Source organism: Carassius gibelio, chromosome A1 (genome assembly GCF_023724105.1).
Source record: "Carassius gibelio isolate Cgi1373 ecotype wild population from Czech Republic chromosome A1, carGib1.2-hapl.c, whole genome shotgun sequence".
Lineage (NCBI taxonomy): Eukaryota > Metazoa > Chordata > Actinopteri > Cypriniformes > Cyprinidae > Carassius > Carassius gibelio.
Window position 1 is genome coordinate 16,188,334 of NC_068371.1, and position 20,869 is coordinate 16,209,202.

General features: G+C 38.7%; 2 protein-coding genes, 1 long non-coding RNA gene and 1 other non-coding gene across 9 annotated transcripts in view; 1 reads left to right on the forward strand and 3 right to left on the reverse strand.

Moving 5' to 3' along the window:
- LOC128015250 (uncharacterized) overlaps nucleotides 1-20,869 on the reverse strand; it is an 89,059-nt gene that overhangs the window by 6,345 nt on the left and 61,845 nt on the right. The gene's annotated exons all lie outside the window — the stretch shown is intronic.
- Nucleotides 6,632-15,102, reverse strand: LOC128015180 (60S ribosomal protein L24). 2 transcript variants are annotated; one of them, XM_052598859.1, is made up of 6 exons: nucleotides 15,024-15,101; nucleotides 14,823-14,898; nucleotides 12,941-13,051; nucleotides 10,127-10,263; nucleotides 7,039-7,102; nucleotides 6,632-6,758 (listed from the first exon to the last, which is right to left on the reverse strand). In XM_052598859.1, exons 1-6 carry the CDS (start codon nucleotides 15,026-15,028, stop codon nucleotides 6,678-6,680), a joined length of 474 nt encoding a protein of 157 aa, XP_052454819.1. In that variant the 5' UTR covers nucleotides 15,029-15,101; the 3' UTR covers nucleotides 6,632-6,677. The 2 variants fall into 2 exon arrangements, with proteins under 2 accessions (XP_052454819.1, XP_052454817.1); XM_052598857.1 differs by lacking the exon at nucleotides 6,632-6,758 and having other exon boundaries at nucleotides 7,061-7,706; nucleotides 15,024-15,102.
- On the reverse strand, nucleotides 6,841-6,975 carry LOC128021306 (small nucleolar RNA SNORA17). The gene has a single exon (XR_008185516.1). It is a non-coding gene; the product is annotated as a small nucleolar RNA SNORA17 (small nucleolar RNA).
- The window catches only part of LOC128015112 (centrosomal protein of 97 kDa), a 57,187-nt gene continuing 51,295 nt past the window's right edge, over nucleotides 14,978-20,869 (forward strand). For 4 of the 5 annotated variants that reach the window (XM_052598805.1, XM_052598819.1, XM_052598809.1 and 1 more), the window contains exons 1-6: nucleotides 14,978-15,067; nucleotides 15,192-15,309; nucleotides 16,086-16,231; nucleotides 16,330-16,488; nucleotides 16,596-16,697; nucleotides 16,858-16,971. In XM_052598805.1, the coding sequence (XP_052454765.1) occupies nucleotides 14,993-15,067; nucleotides 15,192-15,309; nucleotides 16,086-16,231; nucleotides 16,330-16,488; nucleotides 16,596-16,697; nucleotides 16,858-16,971 (714 nt within the window). In that variant the 5' untranslated portion in view covers nucleotides 14,978-14,992. Of the gene's footprint in view, nucleotides 15,068-15,191; nucleotides 15,310-16,085; nucleotides 16,232-16,329; nucleotides 16,489-16,595; nucleotides 16,698-16,857; nucleotides 16,972-17,323; nucleotides 19,416-20,869 lie in introns of those variants that run through there. The other variant, XM_052598823.1, reaches the window with a different exon arrangement.

Here is a 20,869-nt window from a genome sequence, read left to right on the forward strand (position 1 = left end):
TGTAGACGGTAATGTTTTCTCTTGGTTTATGTCAAATTAATTTTGATAAATAAGTCGCACCTGACTATAAGGGCAGGACAAGCCAAACTATGAAAAAAAGTGCGACTTATAGTCGGTACATATTCATTAGGGCTGCTCCGATCACGATCGGCCGATCGTTATGCGCATCTCGTCAGTTAAGCCGGTTCTCTAATCAGCGGTAAATTCCATCAGGTGCGTAATTTCACATAGAGCAGCTGTTACTACACAGAGCCAATGTTAACTGAGAAGCTGCGCTGTCGGGTCTCGGGACTAATCACCTGCCTTTTTGGTGTGTGTGTGTGTTTGTATCACTTGTCAGCTCACCGCGTCTACCTGTTTGAGTTTTCCCCGCCCTCCTTGTTTCTGTGTTGTGAACCTTAATTGCTCGCCACATGTTTTCTATGTTCTTCTAATTTTTTCCCTTTATCATTCCCTGTGTTTCTCTGTCTATTGTCAGACTGTTGTTACTCGTTTCAATAGCTCCGATCTTCTAGCTGTTCTTGGCACTCACCTTTGTCGTGTCTTGTCCTCAGGCTCCAGTGTGTTTAGCTGATTTCTCTGCCCCCTGTTCTTACAAAGCGCAGAGCTCTTGGAGGCTTCCTGTCCTCATCACTCCGGTCTCAGCGGTCATACGAATTACCGTGGAGCGTTACTCATCGGCTGTGATTCATATGCTTCGACTATTCATTCAGTCACTACGAGTAATCCAGTGAACGTGACTCATCTGCTCTGACTCCTCTGCTTTAAATAAAGCCTTGTGTAAACCCGCATTTGAATCCTGCCCATTTCTCCTGACACTGCGCAAATCCACATTCATTTTCAGCGTTTATCTGCGCATCTTCTTAGTTAACAACGGCTCTGTGTAGTAACAGCTGCTCTATGTGAAATCACGCACCTGATGGAATTTATCGCTGATTAGAGAACCGGCTTTACTGACGAGATGCGCATTAATGATCGGCCGATCATGATTGGAGCAGCCCTAATATTCAGCCCTGATGGATCAGGACCTAGAATGCCCTAAATGTCAGCGAACACCAGAACAACTAGATGAGCCACAGAGACAAATCCACAGTCAAAACCTTGTCTCCTAGACGGCAACAGATGATTCTTCTGCACAATCTGACTTTGCTGCAGCATGGAATTGAACTGCTGGTTTCGTCTGGGCAGAGAAGAACTGGCTCCCTGACTGAGCCTGGTTTCTCCCAAGGTTTTTTCAGGAAGTGAATGCTTTACGCTGCAATGAACTGCAATTGTCCAAGATGGCGGCAAGCAGGTGTTATGTGCAAATAGTTCTCCTACTTATCAGTGTTTTTTTTTTTATCTTATTTTATTGTGAGAAGGAATCTACTGAAGGACATTTTAAATTTTGGATGCAAGAAAGTGGAAACGTAAAAAAGTTTTTCGGTTTTGGCTCAAATATTGTTTATTATACGTTCATTTGCCACTCGTGGTCAGTTCCGTGTATGAGGAAGAGTGGAGCAAATAGAAATCGGAGATATAAGGGGACTATTATATTCCTGGGTTTACTTCTGTCCGGTGATATACATCAATGTCCCGGTCCCATCTTGAGAGATAATCAACAGCGAAGCCTTGTCAATTCTAAGTCTTATTTGGATGTGCTGAGTGCGTCCGGCCAGGAGGATCGACGATCTGGGGCTATTGTGGGTTGGAATTATATTGCTGAACATTGGGAGAATTTAACTTCTCTGCATGGTGATTCTAGAGATGTGTCACGGCAGGAGGTGATTCATCATGTTGCTGGAACTGAGGCCTGCAGGTTGGTTGATGCATTTTCATGCCCGGAGCACGAGGACTACCAGCTGTATGAACAGGTTTTGTTAAAGCAACACAAGCATCTGGATGAGCCAGTTAGCTCATTTCGGGAGGATGTTGCTTATGGTATTGACTTAAGGAAGACCTCAAATGGTCTAATTATTGCTCATTTAAATGTTAGGAGCTTACTTCCAAAGATCTCTGAGATATGACTGCTATGTTCTCAGCTCAAGTTGTCGGTACTAGGGTGTAGTGAAACTTGGTTGGACGGTTCGATTCTGGATTCTGAAATTGAAATAAATTACAATTTGATAAGAAGAGATAGAAATCGTAAAGGTGCCGGTGTTTGTGTATTTGTCAGATTGGATTTGACGTTTAATAATAGAAATTATTTGGTCAGTGCTGCTATTGAGGCCGTGTGGGTGGACATTTTATTACCTAAGAGTAAGCCCATTTTAGTTTGGTCATTTTATCGTCCTCCGGATCAGAGGGATTTTTATGAATTGTTGGAGGGGGTCTTAAATTATTGTTTGAAACACCATGATTCCAAAGTTATAATTTGTGGTGATTTAAATACAGATATGTTAAAAAGTGACTCTTTAATGTATAAGTCTTTTAAAAAAATGTTTTAATTTTTTTTTGTTTTGAAACAAATAATTTCAATGCCAACTAGAATTACACCAAAAACTAAGTCTGTTATTGATGTGATATTACTATCTGACACACAGAAGATAGGCAGTAGTGGTGTTATGGACTGTTGTATAAGTGATCATTCTTATATATATAGTGCAGAAGACAAAATACCCCAAAGCTATGGGGTGTGCTAAAGAATTTAGGTTATTCAAATGATTCTAAGGAAAAGTCTCCAAATACAGGGTTCCCACTCTTTCATAAACACCAGATTCAAGGACTTTCAAAGACTTTTTAAAGCACCATTTTATTAAATCAAGCTCCTTTGAAATTCACACCCCCGGCGCATAACATCATGAAAGAACTTACTGTACTTACACTTAATATTTACATTAAGAAATGTCAGAGTAATAATGATTTTTTTAATGTGAAGGTTTTATAAAATTAAACCGTTTTAGACAGTCGTGTTTAAAGGACTTGAAATCCATTAAATTCAATACTGGTAATATTCAAATGCAGTTTCTGATATATTGATTAAAAAATGAATTACACTAGTTTTTAAAGAGTTTTTAAATTAAGAATTAATTTATCTCAGCTTTTTTATATATATAAAAAGCTGTTAAATGTTTAATAATATAGTAAAACCTGGTAACATTAAAAATTTGTACATTCACTTGTTATAGACGTGCAGGGGCGTAGCCATCTTTTCAGAGGGGGACAGAAATTACACACACACACACACTACAATATAAAACATTACAATATAACATTTCTGTAATCAATATAGCCTACCAGTCTATAGATTTTGAATAGTAAGATTTTTTATGTTTTTAAAGAAGTCTCTTCTGCTCACCAAACCTGCATTTATTTGATCCAAAGTACAGCAAAAGCAATTGTGAAATATTTTTACAATTTAAAATAACTGTTTTCTATTTGAATTTATTGTAAATTGTAATTTATTCCTGTGATCAAAGCTGAATTTTCAGCATCATTACTCCAGTCTTCAGTGTCATATCCTTCAGAAATCAGTCTAATATGATGATTTGCTGATGATCAAGATTTAAAACAGATGAGTAAATTTTCAGTATTCTTTGATGAATAGAAGGATCCAAATTCAGCATTTATGTGAAAAAAAAAAAGCTTTCGCAACATTATACACTATACCATTCAAAAGCTTAGAGTCTGTTTTTTGTCTTTTGTGTTTTTTGGAAAATAAATTATAGAAATGAATACTTTTATTTAAAAAGGTTTTAAAAACAAAAGTGATGATAAAGACATCATTTTACAAAAGATTTCTATTTCAGATAGAAATTTTCTATTCATCAAAGAAACCTTAAAAAAATTATACTCCGTTCTTTTCAAAATTATCATAAGTGTTTTTTAGCAGCAAATCAGAATATAATATAAAATATATAATAGTAATATAAAGTGGTGGGACATGTCCCCGCATAATCTAAGCCCCTGGAGACGTGTTAAAATTATTTTGTAAATCTTTTTTTATTGTAAATCCTATTGAATTTGCACTTTCCCGGCATTGAGGCTGATAGGCTAATTATAACTGCTTCTCCATAGGTTAATGCGCTAGACTTTGGGATTGGGTTCCCGCAGGATGCAAAACTCGCGGTTAGGGTTATATGTTTTTGACAGAAGCACATATCGGACAAAAAAAATATATCGGATAAAAAAAATAGCAGCACAAACAAAACTGATTTCATATAAATAATTCAAGCACTTTCAAGGACCTATGTTGGTTTTCAAGTACTTTCCAGGCCTTGAATCCATATGTCTGAAATTCAAGTACTTTCAAGAAGCGTGGGAACCCTGCAAATATCAACCTAAAGGTGGAGGTTTTCATTTCTAATCCAAAGGAGGTTGCTGAAACTTTTAATCATTATTTCACATCATTAGCTAATAAACTATATAACCAACTTCCAAAGAGGCCTGATTTTTATAACAAGACACAAGTGAAATTTTTTTATGGGAAGCGTGGAATTATTCAAGATTATTTTAAGTTGAAACCAGTAAATTAAGTGAGGTTTTTAAATGTTTAAATGAAATAAAAACAAATAAAGCTTCTGGGATTGATAATATTCCTGCAAAATTTTGATGAGAATTCTCTTAGGTGGGTTCAGTCCTACCTTGATGATAGATGCCAGAGGGTAGACATTAAAGGTATTTTGTCTAGTCCTTTATTTATTAACTGTGGAGTTCCTCAAGGGAGTATTTTAGGTCCCTTATTTTTTCTTTTATATATAAATGATCTTAAAGCAGCATGCTCAGAGGAACTTATTCTGTATGCAGATGATGCAGCGGTTTTAATATCTCATCAGGATGAGGGGGTCATTGAAGAAAAGATGACTTTGCAGCTAGAGGTGATGTCTAAATGGTTTTTAGTTAATAAACTATCCCTTACATGCAGGAAAGACTGAGGCCATTCTTTTTGCATCTAAAGTGAAATTAAAAAAGGATGACACCTTTTTAATTTAGATAAATGGTAAGGCCATAGAGGTAAAATCTGTAGTAAACTATTTGGGCTGTTTAATAGATAATAAATTAACAGGTGATTTGATGGCTAGAAAGGCATTTATAAAAATGTGGTAAAATTAAGTTTTTAGCGAGGCAAGCCAGTTTATTAGACATTCACTCTTTACCATTATTAGCAGGTGCCTTGATTCAACCTCATTTTGATTATGCTTCCTCCTTTTGGTATAATAGTTGTTCCCAAGTTTTGAAGAATAAATTGCAAAAGGCTCAAAATAAATTAGTTCGGATAATTTTAAAAGTACATTCTAAAGTGATGTGACATTCAGCCAAGTATGGTGACCCATACTCAGAATTTGTGCTCTGCATTTAACCCATCCGACGTGCACACACACAGAGCAGTGAACACACACACACACACTGTGAACACACACCCGGAGCAGTGGGCAGCCATTTATGCTGCGGTGCTCGGGGAGCAGTTGGGGGTACGATGCCTTGCTCAAGGGCAACTAAGTCGTGGTATTGAGGATGGCGAGAGAACTGTACATGCACTCCCCCCACCCACAATTCCTGCTGGCCCGAGACTCGAACTCACAACCCTTCGATTGTGAGTCTGACTCTCTAACCATTAGGCCACGACTTCCCACGAATGCCCCCCTAGGGCGCATTTACATAGTGAAAGTTTTAAGGAGTTGGGGATATTGACTGAGGAAAAAAGGGTGATATTTAAAAAAATGGGTCTGACAGATAGGATTGTCAATAATGTGGTTCCAAGTCATTAAAAAAAAAAAAAAGTTTTATATGGTGAGTCAGCAGCATTCATATAAAACTAGTGGTAGAGATTTTAATATTTGTCCATGTAAATTTAACAGGTTGTTGTTGAAAAATAATTTTTTATATACGAGTGCTATAGCATGGAATAAATTACCAGTTTCAATAAAGGGAGTAAGATTTTTTGAGTTGTAAAAGAATGGTAAAAAGTTGGCTGTTTGGTGAGGGTAGTTAGTGTTTTGTGGTGATTTTATTGTAAATTGTGTCATTTTTTTGGGATGTTTATTGTCAGTTGTGATTTGTATTTTTTGGTGAATTATCTCTACTATATTGTTAAAAATTATTTTTTTTATTGAGGTGATAAATTACAATTAGGAGATACTGTTGTTCTGTCTATTCTGCACGTACACATAACCTTTATATTAACATCGAGGGCCGCAATGGAAACAAGCCAAGGGCTTAATTATGTTTTTATCCTCAACAGTTTTTTCTAAAGTGAATGGAATACTTGTATTTTGTACAAATTTATAAACTTGTCAAATAAATTTCAATTCAATTCTCCATTCTGTCATTGGAGTTTTGGTCCTTAGTCCAGATGTGCAATAATTCTGGACAATTGCTTGTTGTTGCGGAGCAGACAATCAGCGTCCCCTTCCGGTAGTATAAATATTTCATAAGTCCGGATTGTTCAGACAAAGTTTAACAGGCTTTAAGGCGAAAGTTTACTTCGGCCGTCCGTGTCAGTGAACAAGTCTTCACTTTTGACACAGGCTTCACTACAGCATCAGACTCAAGAGTATTTACACTGGAAGCCCATGTACAGCGGCTCCAAAGCAACATTTCTTCACAAGGACCAAATATAAATTTGTTTTTAGAGTCAGTCAGTTTAGTTATAAACATGAAAGTTTTAAAGTCTTTAAAAGAACATTGAAATCAATACTTCAAAAACTCAAGGTTTATAGTAAAACTTTTATTAATACACAAAACACTAAATCATTAACTTAGCGCTTGCCACCAACACGAGGAGCGCTGACCTTCATGGGCTTGGCAATTTTCTGTTTGGATGCAGCTTTAACAGGGGCCTAAAAACAACACAAACATGTTACTGACTATGAATTCAATGACTAGATATTCAAACAAGGATTTTTATTCGTTTTGCAATCATGTGTAGGACTATAAATGACACTGAGCACTCATTATTAAAAGGGTACTAGTTGTAGACTTAGTCCTTCTACTCTATGCCACCTTATGACACAGAAGCAACAGAATCAGTCACACTGCAACGCCTCAAGGGGCAAAGAACAAACACACCTAGCTCATAGACTTATGGTTTTGAATTTTTGTACAAAACCCTCATCTTACCTTGGCGCTCTGGGTGGGTTGTTTCTTAGTTGCCTGCTTAGCTTTCTTGGCCTCTTTTGCAGCTCTGAAAGATCAGATCAAAAATACAGTTAGAAAGAAAATGTTCAGTTTTTGTTGCACTTGTCTCAATTTGTAACATGTTACAATGCTGTTTAAGGCTGAAATTAGGGCTGGCCGATAATCTGATAGTGATAATTTTCACAATATAATTTTCTTTGATAAAACGATTTGAGGAGTTAGATGTTTGATAATGTTTATGCACCAAAAACCGAACAAAACGGAACTCCTTTGAATCACTCCACATGGACCGTTTATCTGCTCAGATTATATTTCAAACTACTTCGCTACACAAGCTTACTAGAGAAGGTGCATTTACTTGGTCATGCAACACTAATGGTGCATTTCCACTACACCGTATCAGCTCACCTTGACGCGACTCGGTTCTGAGCGAGCTGAGGCGATACTAAAATGTAACATGAAAACACAGCAGACTGCTGATTGGTCAGAAAGAATAGTCACTATTCACTGCGTCATCATTGCATGCGCCAGACAGAGTATCCTGGATAACCAGCCAGCAGGGTTTCGTTTTGCTGCCCTCTGCCTCTCCAGAAACGTTTGTCTTCTTGCTGTGAGAAACGGCCACATCCCAAGTTTTTCCGGAAGTGCGCCTGCGTACACAAACTACATTGTAATCATTCGCTGTCATGTAATTTGTGTGGAAGTATTTCGAAATCTGTGCGCAGGACATGGACAGCCATTCAGCACTAGAAGTGCAGACCTACAAGTCTAAGGCACAGATTGCAGGAAGCGAACAGCCGACTGCACAAAATAAGAGCTCACTGCGTGAGCATACTGTACCTGTCCACGCCTCCATAAGCGGAGACAGTGAAGGGATGTTTAGCTCAACTTCTCGCGTGTTGGATGAGAAACGAAGCAGACTAAACTGTGACACAACTGAAATGCTTTTTTTTTTTTTTGTATAAAGTAAAACTTGCATACACGTTTGAAAAGCCAGAAGTAAACGTCAGTTCTGTATAGAATTCATATTTTTATTTTACCTTATAATTACATCAACTTAATTTTATTTAAAAATCACCTTGTGCAGCACAATGAAAAAGTGTTTCATTCTTCCAATTTAAACATTTTAGAGCAATGATTCACATCTAAATTATTTACTTGAGCCAAAGTTAAAAAAAATATATAGATGTGAATCATTGCCCTATTTTTTTTTTATTATTATTATTATTGGACGTATGAAACACTTTTCTTCTTTTATTCGTACCAACATTATTTGATCTTAACATTTTGGAATAATTTTGTTTTTGTTTCCATGTATGAATTGTTTTTTTTAATATGACAATGAACAAGCTGCATTGTCAAAGTAGCAAAGCTTAACCCTGTGTGAGCATGCAGTGGCAGCGCAGTCACTTGACACCCCCCCCCCCAAAAAACAAAAATCAAACGAGCAACATCAATTCAGTATCTACTATTTCCTGAATATTATTAAATTTGATATGGCCGCCCCCGATGACATCATAATGTGTAAACTAAAAGAATATACTTACACCCCACATAAACATTTGGCAAACATTTTCCTAATTTACAGTAAACCTCCATTTTTAAGCCCTTTCAAGCCACAAGCTTTTGAAATCTTGATGTCAAAATCCAGCATTTTTTCCAAAACAAAACCTGGCGCCTAAAGGGTTAAACTTGAAAAATAAATATTTGACATTTTACGTGAAATAATCTTAAGAATTTTAGGTCTTCTAAAATTTAATAACTGATTGAAAAGTTTTTGATTTTGAATTCTACAGCCAAAACCCTTTTGTAACTTACACATGACCCCACAATGAAATCTGAAGAGTGTAAAAAAAACAACAACAACAACTTGAAATTAAAGGGGGGGGGGTGAAATGCTCGTTTTCACTCAATATCATGTTAATCTTGAGTACCTATAGAGTAGTACTGCATCCTTCATAACTCCAAAAAGTCTTTAGTTTTATTATATTCATAAGAGAAAGATAGTCTGTACCGATTTTTCCCAGAAAAACACGACCGGCTGGAGGCGTGACGTGTGGGCGGAGCTAAAGAATCACGAGCGCCAGTAGGCTTTTGCGTTGAGAGCGTTTGGAAGTTGTGCCATTACCGTGAGGAAAAAAAACTGTCATCCAAAATAAACCATGGCTAACAGTCAGATTCAGCCGTTTATTTATGATCCAGAATCAGATCCTGAGGCTGAAACTGAACGAGACCAGCAGCAGCAACAACTCGCTCCGAGCGGGGCTCGAACCCGGGTCTCCGGCATGGGAGGCGGACGCACTAACAAGGAGGCAGAGATATTTCAAGCAGTTTTACTCCCCGCCTGCGGTTCCAACACACGTTTTCATTGGGATTGCATCATCCTTAAGAAATAAACGATACGCAAAACCGTCGTCAAACTGGGCCTTGTTTGTAAAACAAGCATCTTCGAAATGCAGGGAACAAACAAAAACACTTGCACAACTCCGTTGATGCTCTGTAAAAATAAACTACATCCACTGGTCCCTTAATGCTGTTTTTTTTTTTGGTAATCTGTGCAGGGTTGTCTTGCCCTGGCAACCAAAAACACACTTCTTTTGTGACTTTTCGCGATGCTCTCGCTCTGATCAGTGAATGAATGTCTGTGCTCAGCCTCTCAGTGCTCTGCTATACGGGAGCGCGCGCTCTTCCGGGAGACGTGCCCTTAGGACCCATACAAGGAAATTCCGCTCCATCCAATGTCACACAGAGCCATACTCGAAAAAAACTTTCCTAAACTTGTGACAAACCGGAAGGAGTATTTTTGGAACAAAAATACTCCTTCAAACGTACAACTTAATTTTTGAAACTTTGTCCATGTTTAGCATGGGAATCCAACTCGTTAACAGTGTAAAAAACTCAGTATGCATGAAATAGCATTTCACCCCCCCTTTAACATATTACATTTGAAAAATCTTTAAAAGTTAATAGAAAGTAATTTCACTGAAAGGTTATAAAAAAAAAAAAAAAAATTGTACCCTGGTGGTCCAGGGTCCTCAAATAAAGGAAGGGCAGAGAAAAACTTGATCACCTGATGGCCTGCTCCCTCTGCGCTTTACGCACTTCTGGCTTCTGGTTCCTCTTGGCCAGAATCTCAGCCAGTGAGGCACCAGTGATGGCCCGCTGGAACTTAACTGCACGACGGGAGCGCTTCTTAGCCACCTCTTCCTAAAGTAGCAAAAAGACATTGGAAAATGTTCAATTAAATGTAATTTATGAGTGATATAAATGACTGCTGCACATATGAAAGAACAGAGAACTCCTCCCCACACACTCTCTAGGTCTCCAAGCAAAGCACTCTTTCCTCCCCCCTCCCTCGGACATATGAATAAAAATCAACTAAAATGATGGTTTAAGGTCAGAAGGCTGAATCCTTATTTCATGTGGTGGATTTGGAGAATGTTCTTCCCGAATTCTCTCAAAAAACCTTTTCTTCTGATAAACATTCTTTGTGACCATTTTTAAGACTTGCACAAATAAAATACCATATGAGCAGGGTAGGGCAATGTCTATTATTAAACCGTAAAATTCCATATTAAACCGTAAAATTACCGTAAAAAACATTTACAGTTTAGATACAAGTTTTAAAATAAACTTTACATTTCAGCCTTTAAACCACTGTTAAGAAAATGGATGAGTCAAAAGTATTCATTATTATATTAATTTAAACTATTATCATCAATAATCATATCAATTAAATTTGGGTTGTGCAATATTGACAAAAATATAATATTTTGGGATTTTATCAATAACGATAATTAAAAAATATTTTGCTGAGTGTGTTATTGTGCTGATATCTCAAAGGAACACTCCACTTTTGTTGTAAATAGGCGAGTTGAAAATGAGCCTAGTGTTATACAGTTTGAGTTTTACTGTTTTTGAATCCATTCAGGCAATCACCGGGTCTGGCAGTAGCACTTTTAGCTTAGCATAGATCATTGAATGTGATTAGACTGTTCGCATTTCGCTCAAAAATGACCAAAGAGTTTCTATACATTTCTTTTTCTATTTGAAACTTGACTCTTCTTTAGTTAAATCGTGAACAAAGACAGACAAAAAATAAAAAGTTGTGATTTTCCAGGCCGATAGGTTCAGGAATTATACTCTCATTCTGGCGTAATATCAAGGACTTTTGCTGCCAAACCACGTGTTAGTCCCTATAGGACTATTCTTGTCTATTTTTTTAATGGTTTAATAAGTAGTTTAAGTTAAAAAAAAAGTTAAAAAATAATAGATTTTGCTTTTATTTAAAATTTATTGCCAGTATTGGGCTCACAGATAATGTTGGTAGGATACTTTTTACTGTGTGTGTATGAATGACTGTCAGCCACCACCGAAGACCATCTTTGACCCATGAAAACTCTGAAGCATAAAACCATTGTCTTCAAAGTTAAGGAATCAAGCCATGTCCTAGTTCAATTTCATTCATAGGAGTTTGAGATGCCTTCACCTAGGATGTTACTGAGGGCTAATAGATGTTTCCCTGCATTACCTATTAGATCCCACAACCAGGCACATGTACTTGGTGGAATCAATAAAAGTTACATCTGAATGAGCGGCTGAAAGTTAATTTATAAGAGAATAACCACTGTATTCATTAAATATTTACCTGTCTGTCTCTAAAATCTCTAAAGCTCAAAAATTGTATCATTAGACACAAGATACCATTAACACTGCCAGTAATTGAACTCTTCTGACAGGATGCAATATGTGACGCTTTGCTGAAGGGTTAGAGAAGCATATATTAAGCCGCGTTTCCACCGCAGGAACTTTACCCAGGAGCTAGGGACTTTGGCCTGGTACTCTGTGTGTTTCCAACGCAGGAACCAGGAACTAAAAGTTCCAGGTAAAAAAAATGCCCCTCAGAAAGTCCCTGCTGGCGAGGTGGTACTTTTACAAAGTTCCGGAACTTTCGGGGGAGGGACTTTGGCGCTAAACATCCTGATTGGTTGAGTTCATGCAGCATTGGTTGAGTTCAACCACCATTTATTCGGATCAATATTTTCAAAATATTACTGATATTGTTTCATGAAATGTAATTTTAAAAGTATTTCAGGCGAGAATGTAGTTGTTTAAAACTCAAATCTATGGTTTATTTATGAAGACAGCGCCTATTTAAAAATGTGTTTCGCCGATCTCGTAGACAGTGAGCTCCACTCGATCAGCGGGAGCTCAGTCCTCATGTATCCGCAGAGAGCAGCTTCATCTCGGCTAGACCTTCTGATATGTGCCGCTGGCTCTGATGTGTCTTTAGGGGTTAAACAAAATATAATTCAGCTGCGGGTTGAATCTAACAGGTTTTCTTTGGTCTGTATTCAATTTATCTAGATGTTAAAATGAAAATAAAAAAGGCAAATTTATATAATATTTCGTTTCATTGTAATGGCTGCATATACACATATCCCTGAACCAAGTACATTTCTGCAGCTGTTATTATGCTTAAATGAAAACCAAAGGAGGCAGTGGTATTTGATATCCTATTTCGTTTTATTGTACATATACAGTAAGGAAAATTGCAGTATCCAAGACGAGCTGACTGAGGTTATCAAGTAAGCTGCTGTTTATAGATTTGTCGTGGACATCACACTCCTGAGACAAATACACAAAGTCTGAACTAACTACCGAGGATGCACGTCCAAAATCAGCGTACTTTTTTTTTTTTTTAATCAGCGTACTTTGTATTGAGAAACGCACGCAGACCTACGTCACCAGTCTATTTGTCTAATCTTCCCGGTACTTTACACCGCGGTGGAAACGCAGAAAGCAACAGGTCTGGGGGGAATAAAGTTCCTGGTACAAATGTCCCGGGTAATTTCGGTGGAAACGCGGCATTAGGCAAACTTACAGACTGGCCCTTCTTGTGTTTGCGCCGGTACAGAACAGTCCAATTGATCTGTCTGGGGTTCCTCTTGGACAGGAAAGCAGACTCACATTTAGCATTCAGGAACTGGAAAACCTGCAGAAGAAGAGGATTTACATGAATCAACATTAATACAATAATAAAACCACACTGACATTAGATTTATTCAGTTTATACAGTCAAATATGTGACCCTGGAACACAGAACCAGTCTTAAGTCGCTGGGGTATATTTTTAAGCAATAGCCAAAAATACATTGTGTCAAAATTACAGATTTTTCTTTTATGCCAAAAATCATTAGGATATCAAGTAAAGATCATGTTTCCATAAAGATATTTTGTAAATTTCCTTCCGTAAATGTTAACTTCTGATTAGTAATATGTATTGCTAAGAATTCAGAAGCTCTAGATGTTAAAATGAAAATAAAAAAGGCAAATTTATATAATATTTCGTTTCATTGTAATGGCTGCATATACACATATCCCTGAACCAAGTACATTTCTGCAGCTGTTATTATGCTTAAATGAAAACCAAAGGAGGCAGTGGTATTTGATATCCTATTTCGTTTTATTGTACATATACAGTAAGGAAAATTGCAGTATCCAAGACGAGCTGACTGAGGTTATCAAGTAAGCTGCTGTTTATAAATTTGTCGTGGACATCACACTCCTGAGACGAATACACAAAGTCTGAACTAACTACCGAGGATGCACGTCCAAAATCAGCGTACTTTTTTTTTTTTTTTTTTTAAATCAGCGGTACTTTGTATTGAGAAACGCGCGCAGTTTGAGAGTAAAGGTAGACATTTATATGCAATACAAAAGAAAGTGGGAAAGGGTAGAAAAAGAGGAAGAAATAGAAGGGAGGAAAGTATAATTACAAGACTAAGGGTGGGACATACCGGTTTGAATAAAACATTACATTTAATATCTAAGCATCCAACGGGTTTGTGTGAGAAATGTGGACAAAGTGAAACTGTACAACATGTGTTTATTAATTGTAATGGTTATGATGAAGAAAGAGAAGTGCTAAGAGAAGAATTATGGAAGAATGAAGGGAAAGAGTTAACATTAAAGAATATATTAGACTCAGATATAGGAAATAGTATGGTTAATGTGTTGTTTCAGTTTTTAAATAATACTGGTTTAATGAAGAGAATGTAGGATTAATATGTATCTAGGCTTATAGAGAGAGGTAGAAGATGTGGATGAAGTATAGTGTGAGACAGTGTAAGTAAAACTGGAGGTAAATAAGGTTGCGGATGGGTAGTGGGAGTTAAAGGGAAGTGGGGTGGAAGCTGGAGGAGCTGAACATGCAGCGCCAGTGGGTTTTTTTTCATTTTATCTTATTATTATTTATTTTTTTGAGGGGGGAGGGGGGGGGAGGGGTGTGCTTATAAATGTTAAGAGATAGGAATGTTTCTGATCCAAGCTACCGGATGATGGCAATAATGCACTGTTAAGTGCGGTTGCCAATAAAAACGAAAGAAGAAGAAGTTGAAAGTGATGTGTATCTAATTATGGTGTCCAGTATTCAGAATTTGTGCTCTGCGATTAACCCATAGAAATACATAGACACAGCAGTGATCAGTGAACAAATACCCGGAGAAGTGGGCATCTATTTTTGCTGTGGAGCCAGGGGAGCAGTTGAGGATCCAGTGCCTTTGCTTAGTCGTAGTATTGAAGGTGGAAGAGAGAGCAGTACAAACACTCCGTCCTCTAACCATTAGGCCAAGACTGTCCCCGTAAATAAACAAACAGACGATTGCCGGACATAAATGTTCACATCGCAACAGGTTGTAAGGAACCCATACAACGATCGACACAGAATAGCAGTAAAATAAAATACACCTAACGTTATAGTTTTACCTTTCCGTCGATCCTGGCGTACCGCCGACCATGGCCGGGATAGATTTTATATCCACTAAAACTGCACAGCTCGACCCTACACGTCAAAAATAACAGTTATTATATATACATCATATTTATTATTAACACGTGAAGACTTTAACAAGCGCTTTCCCCAGATAACTTCTAAGATGTTTATGGATGGACAGAGACTACACTCACTTCATGGCGGCGTTTCTGACAGGGAAGAGAAAAAGGAATTGTGGGTAAGCGGTTTATAAAGGAACTAGTTTTCCAAATGCAAACTATTTTTTCAAGCTAAACACAGACTTCATATAGCAATACAACCAGCGTTCTTGTAAAAATATATTAAATTATTATAATTTCCAGATTATTTTATCCAATCAAATAGACGATTGTTGCCTGGCGGTGATACAAGCGGGAACTATAGCGGCGTCTGACGAAGATCACATCGCTGATCCATTGTTCCAGATGTCAAATTACGAAGGTATGCTCAATAAAACCCGATTATTCCAAACGACTGATTTGATGGACATCTTACACTGAAATATTTAAATTGCAGACATACACCATGTTGCCGTTGTGTGTGCGGATTGTATTTTTTTAACATGCAGGGTGTAATGTTGAGCTCGTGACGAACTTGACAGCTTATCTGTCCTAATGTGCAGACATCTGCTGTCATATCACTGATTAGCTGACATGATTTCATTTACAAATCTGCTCTTTATAAGACCTGACCTGTCAATATGGTGTTTATTCGTACTGGAATCTGTGAATGCGCGTTATTCTGTCTGTCAAGATAAGCTCAGATCCAGGTTCTAGTAGACAAAAGCAGATTTGAGTTAATACACAGAAAGGTAAGTCACCCTGTCTCTTTAATACGTATAACTGACATTAATAAACCTCTGTACATTTTATTTGACTCTTCCTTTGGTTTCTTTTACATTTAAAGTGTGTTGTAAGTGCAGATATCTCTTGTTCATGTAACTTAAAGGGTAAGTTCACCCAGATAGCAAAATTATGTCATTAATAACATACCCTCATGTTGTTCCAAACCCGTAAGACCTCTTTTTATAATGGAGAGACTGAGAGTTCTTGGACTAAATCTAAAATATCTTAAACTGTGTTCCGAAGATAAAAGGAGGTCTTACGGGTTTGGAACAACATGAGGGTATGTTATTAATGACATAATTTTGCTATCTGGGTGAACCAACCCTTTAACGTGAGCATATTTTTGTTTTGTTCCTTGCTGTTATTATTCAGGTCCAGGTTTATTAGACCTTTCCAGTCAGAGCCTCCACAAACTGGATCCGAAGTTTTTCAGTCACGGGGAGTCACACACTCTTATTCTGGACCAAAACAACATTATTAAGCTGGAGCACCTAGAGTGTAATCAAGTTCTTAAGCAGGTATGTTGGATTCACGCCTACAACAACACCACAACTTACACCTCTCATTAGTATAAATGTTTTCTGTGAAATGTCTGTAACCAACTGTCTTTCAACAGCTGTCTGTGGCAAGCAACCGTCTGGTACGCATGATGGGTGTTTCAAAGCTGATTCATTTACAAACTCTGAATCTCCCAAACAACAGTATCGGCTATATTGAGGGACTGAAGGACATGGTTAATCTGAAATGGCTCAATCTAGCTGGAAATAACATAAAGGTGATTTTCACAGTACATGCATTTATCATATATTTAATTGAAAATGAGGCTGACAATGTTTCCTGGCCTCTTCTGACTCCGTTTCACAAATGTGTGTGTTTGTCCAGGTCATTGGGCAGCTCAACAATTGTGTTTCCCTTCAACATCTTGATATGTCAGATAATAATATTGCTCACATAGGAGACCTCACAAAGCTCTCAGCATTAAAGGTATTTGCCATTTGTCTTGAAAACAATTCATTTGTAAGTCTCTCTATATGTTATTTATAAGTTTAAATGTAATGTGTAAATTTATAAGATTGCTGACCCAACTTACAGAAAATAATCTTATCCTGTGATTGATATTTAAGTCCTGTCTCACCCTTTTCAGACTCTTCTTCTTCATGGAAACATCATCACGACTCTACGTACTGTTCCTGCCCACCTGCCAGCAAACGTAACTGTCCTGTCGCTAGCAGAGAATGAGATCAGAGACCTGGCTGAGGTAAAGTGCAACAGAAAGACAATGGAAACAACTTAACAATTGTGCTAGCAAAGTACTAGCAACACAAACCACCCTACATTTTCTTTCTTTTTCAAGAAGCCTTTTTACTTGGATATATATATATATATATATATATATATATATATATATATATATATGGAAGAAATTATCATTTAATGTCTAATTTATTTTGTGTAATTTTTTTTTGTATATTAAAATGTATTTTAAAATGTTCACGATTAATCATGACCATTTGTGTAAATCCACACATAAATTATTTTCATGAGAATCAAAGCAATTTAAGAAACCACCTTTATATTTCTGAAGCACAGTACTACCATGTGTTCTTCAGATTCAGATTCTACTTGCAGGAAGAACAGGATGAGTTAAGGTGGGCGTACACGATGCAATTCTGAAACTCAGAACGTTGTGAGCCCTTGCACATGTCACGATTAAGTTTATCCGAAAATCATACGGGGGCAGTCACACATGACACAAAATTACTATGATTTTACAAATGCTGACATCAGCATTACGTTTCACACCATTCATAAAAATATGGATTCTGAGGATGAAATAGTTTTCTTTGTGGCAGCTATGGCTTGTGACGTCCAAAAACAAGAAACAAAGACATGGATAAAGACAAAGAGAATGGCTGAAAAGCATCGACTCTCTGTTCTTCATAAACAACTCGAGGTTAGAAGGCTATTTCTGAATTTCTGCTTGTTTTGCGGAAATACGACAGGTATATCACTCATAAAGCTGAACAGCAAATTTTGCACAATTTGAAATAACAAATAAAAAATAGAGCTGTATAATTAACAAAAAATTCTATATACATTATTTTTTGTCATCTTCTGATTGGTCAACTTCAGATGGATCACCAAATCATCTCGTTCAACCGTACATACGGCACATACGTTTTTTTTTGACATGTTTGAAAATTATCGTGAGGTTTGGAGGTGCTCGTAACGTTCTAGGATCGACCCATAATTTCACACAGTACGAGCCGTGACCATGTTGTCACGGTTGGTAACCGTGGCCTCAGGCTTTGCACTATGTGGGTGGAGTTTGTGTGTGTCTCGAGTCAGCACTGAATGTTTCTTGTGGGCGTCTCTGTTAATTGTTCATCTACACCAGCTGCTACTCATTACCCGATCCCTATATTGCCCTGTCTTTCGTCTTGTGTTTGTCAGAGCATTGTTTGCAGTCCCTGTGTTTATGCCTGGTCTCTCGTTCCTGTTCTCTGTGTTCTTCTCGTCGTTGGATCGTCTTTGTCTTCAGAACCCCGTCCACTCCTGCCTCGGATATCACCCTTCACCTCCACGACTCGCTCATCTCAGTCCCTGTGTCACGCTGTCCTGCTGCCTCTCCTCACCGCCACTTCCTGGATCACCATCGGACATTGTCACTCCCCGGATTGCTATTAGACTTCACCGCACCTACCTATCATCCTGTTTTATGTTACTTGTTTGTTTGATTGCTTCATTAAATACTATTGACTTGCTCCCCTTCTTCAGACGTTACAGAATGCTCTGACCCAACATGGAAGCAGCAAGTTCCACATCACTCTCGGATTTTATTCACCACAGCGTCACCTGCCAGGATCAGCAGCAGGAAAGCATCGTCAACACCGGATGCACTTATGTTCCTGCATGGGTTGGTCGACCGTGTTCACAAGGAGATCTTCCTTCTCGAGTTGCCAGCCGGCCTCAACAGACTCATCAACTTGGCGCTCCGTGTGGATGCTCGTATTGACCGACTGGGGGCACAGGCATGTCACATATGTATTCCAGGCACCCCTGAGACTGGCAACTCGAGCAGGGAGATCATGGCTGGTCCCATTGTCGATCACGAACCAATGCAGGTGGGTAGAGCTTGACTGACCCGGGAGAAGAGTACGTATCCAGACCAGATGGTGGATCAGCACCTAGAAAGGACCTCTACTGCCCTGAAAGACAGCGGAGACCAGGACAACTAGAGCCCCAGATACAGATCCCCTGTAAAGACCTTGTCTCAGAGGACCACCAGGACAAGACCACAGGAAACAGATGATTCTTCTGCACAATCTGACTTTGCTGCAGCCTGGAATTGAACTACTGGTTTCGTCTGGTCAGAGGACAACTGGCCCCCCAACTGAGCCTGGTTTCTCCCAAGGTTTTTTTCTCCATTCTGTCACCGATGGAGTTTCGGTTCCTTGCCGCTGTCGCCTCTGGCTTGCTTAGTTGGGGTCACTTCATCTACAGCGATATCATTGACTTGATTGCAAATAAAAACAGACACTATTTAAACTGAACAGAGATGACATAACTGAATTCAATGATGAACTGCCTTTAACTATCATTTTGCATTATTGAGACACTGTTTTCCAAATGAATGTTGTTCAGTGCTTTGACGCAATGTATTTTGTTTAAAGCACTATATAAATAAAGGTGATTGATTGATTGATTGATTGAGAGAGAGAGGCGGAGGTCCCGAAGACTATGCCTGTATTGCGGTGGCTCTGGACATCTGCTTTCCTGCCCGGTAAAAGAGTCAGGCCGGTAGTAAGATTGAGGCTACTATCGGGTGGGATCTCTACTGGGTAGTCCTCAACATCATCAACTCTCCTTCCGGTGAAACTGAGGTGGGCCAACAATACTCACACCTGTCACACCTTTCTGGACTCAGGAGCCACTATCACTTTCACACCAGATTACCGTCAGCGCACTCAATGGCCAGGAACTGCCTCACATCACCCACACCACAGGACCCATAACTCTCCTCACCTCTGGCAACCACACCGAAACCCTCCCTTCCTCCTCACGGACTCCCCTGTGGCACCCATCATCTTTGTGGAGTGAACATTGTCATGAGTCTTGTCTGGTTTCTGCTTGTCCTGCTGTGTCTGTTTCTGCTTTTCAGAAGGAGGGTACTGTTCTGTCAAACGTGCCCACAGAGTACCTGGACCTGAAGGAAGTGTTCAGTAAGTCCCGCGCTGCTTCTCTCCCTCCGCATCGTCCCTATGACTGTGCCATAGAGTTAGTTCCAGGTAAGTCCCCGCCTAAAGGCAAGCTTTACTCTCTTTCCATTCCGGAGAGGGAGGCCATGGAGAAATATATTTCTGATTCTCTAGCATCGAGGTTCATCTGCCCTTCCTCTTCTCAAGCGGAGGCGGGATTTTTTTTTTTTGGTAAGAAGGATGGTTCCCTGTGACCTTCTATTGATTACCGAGAGCTCAACAACATCACAGTAAAGAATACGTATCCTTTGACGTTGATGTCTTCAGCATTCGAGAGGTTACATGAAGCATCCGTCTTCAAAAAACTGGATTTACGCAATGCTTATCATTTCAAATGATTTGATCCGCATTAGGAAGGGGGAAGAGTGGAAAACCGCTTTTAACCACCCTAGAGGGCACTATGAATACTTGTTGATGCCGTTTGGGCTCTCCAACTCGCCAGGGGTTTTCCAAGCACTCGTTAATGACGTGATGAGAGACATGGTGGATCAGTTCATATGTTTACCTGGATGACATACTGATTTTTTCCTCGTCTCTCCAGGAACACGTGCAACACGTGAGACGAGTGCTCTAGAGATTACTAGAAAATGGGCTTTTTGTCAAGGCGGAGAAATGACCTCCCCCAGTACTGTGTTCAGGTGGACTAATACAGCCGAAACTGTATTTTCCAACCTCAAGAGCTGCTTCGTTTCGGCTCCCATCTTAGTAGCCCCTGATCCCAACGTCAGTTCGTGGTGGAGGTCGACGCATCACATGTAGGAGTAGATGAAGTTTTTTCCTAACGCGCTGCCTCAGACGACAAGATGCATCCGTGTGTGTTCTTTTCTCATAATTTATCTCCTGCCAAACGTAATTATGAAGTGGTTACAGAGAGTTGTTTGCCGTCAAATTAGCATT

Coding starts and splice junctions, on each gene's coding strand:
- LOC128015180 (XM_052598857.1), bottom strand. Junction 13,052..14,822: donor ACGCCAGGATCGACGGAAAG/GTAAAACTATAA, acceptor CTTCTTCTGCAG/GTTTTCCAGTTCCTGAATGC. Junction 7,707..10,126: donor CAGAGGGAGCAGGCCATCAG/GTGATCAAGTTT, acceptor TTGTGTACGCAG/GCGCACTTCCGGAAAAACTT.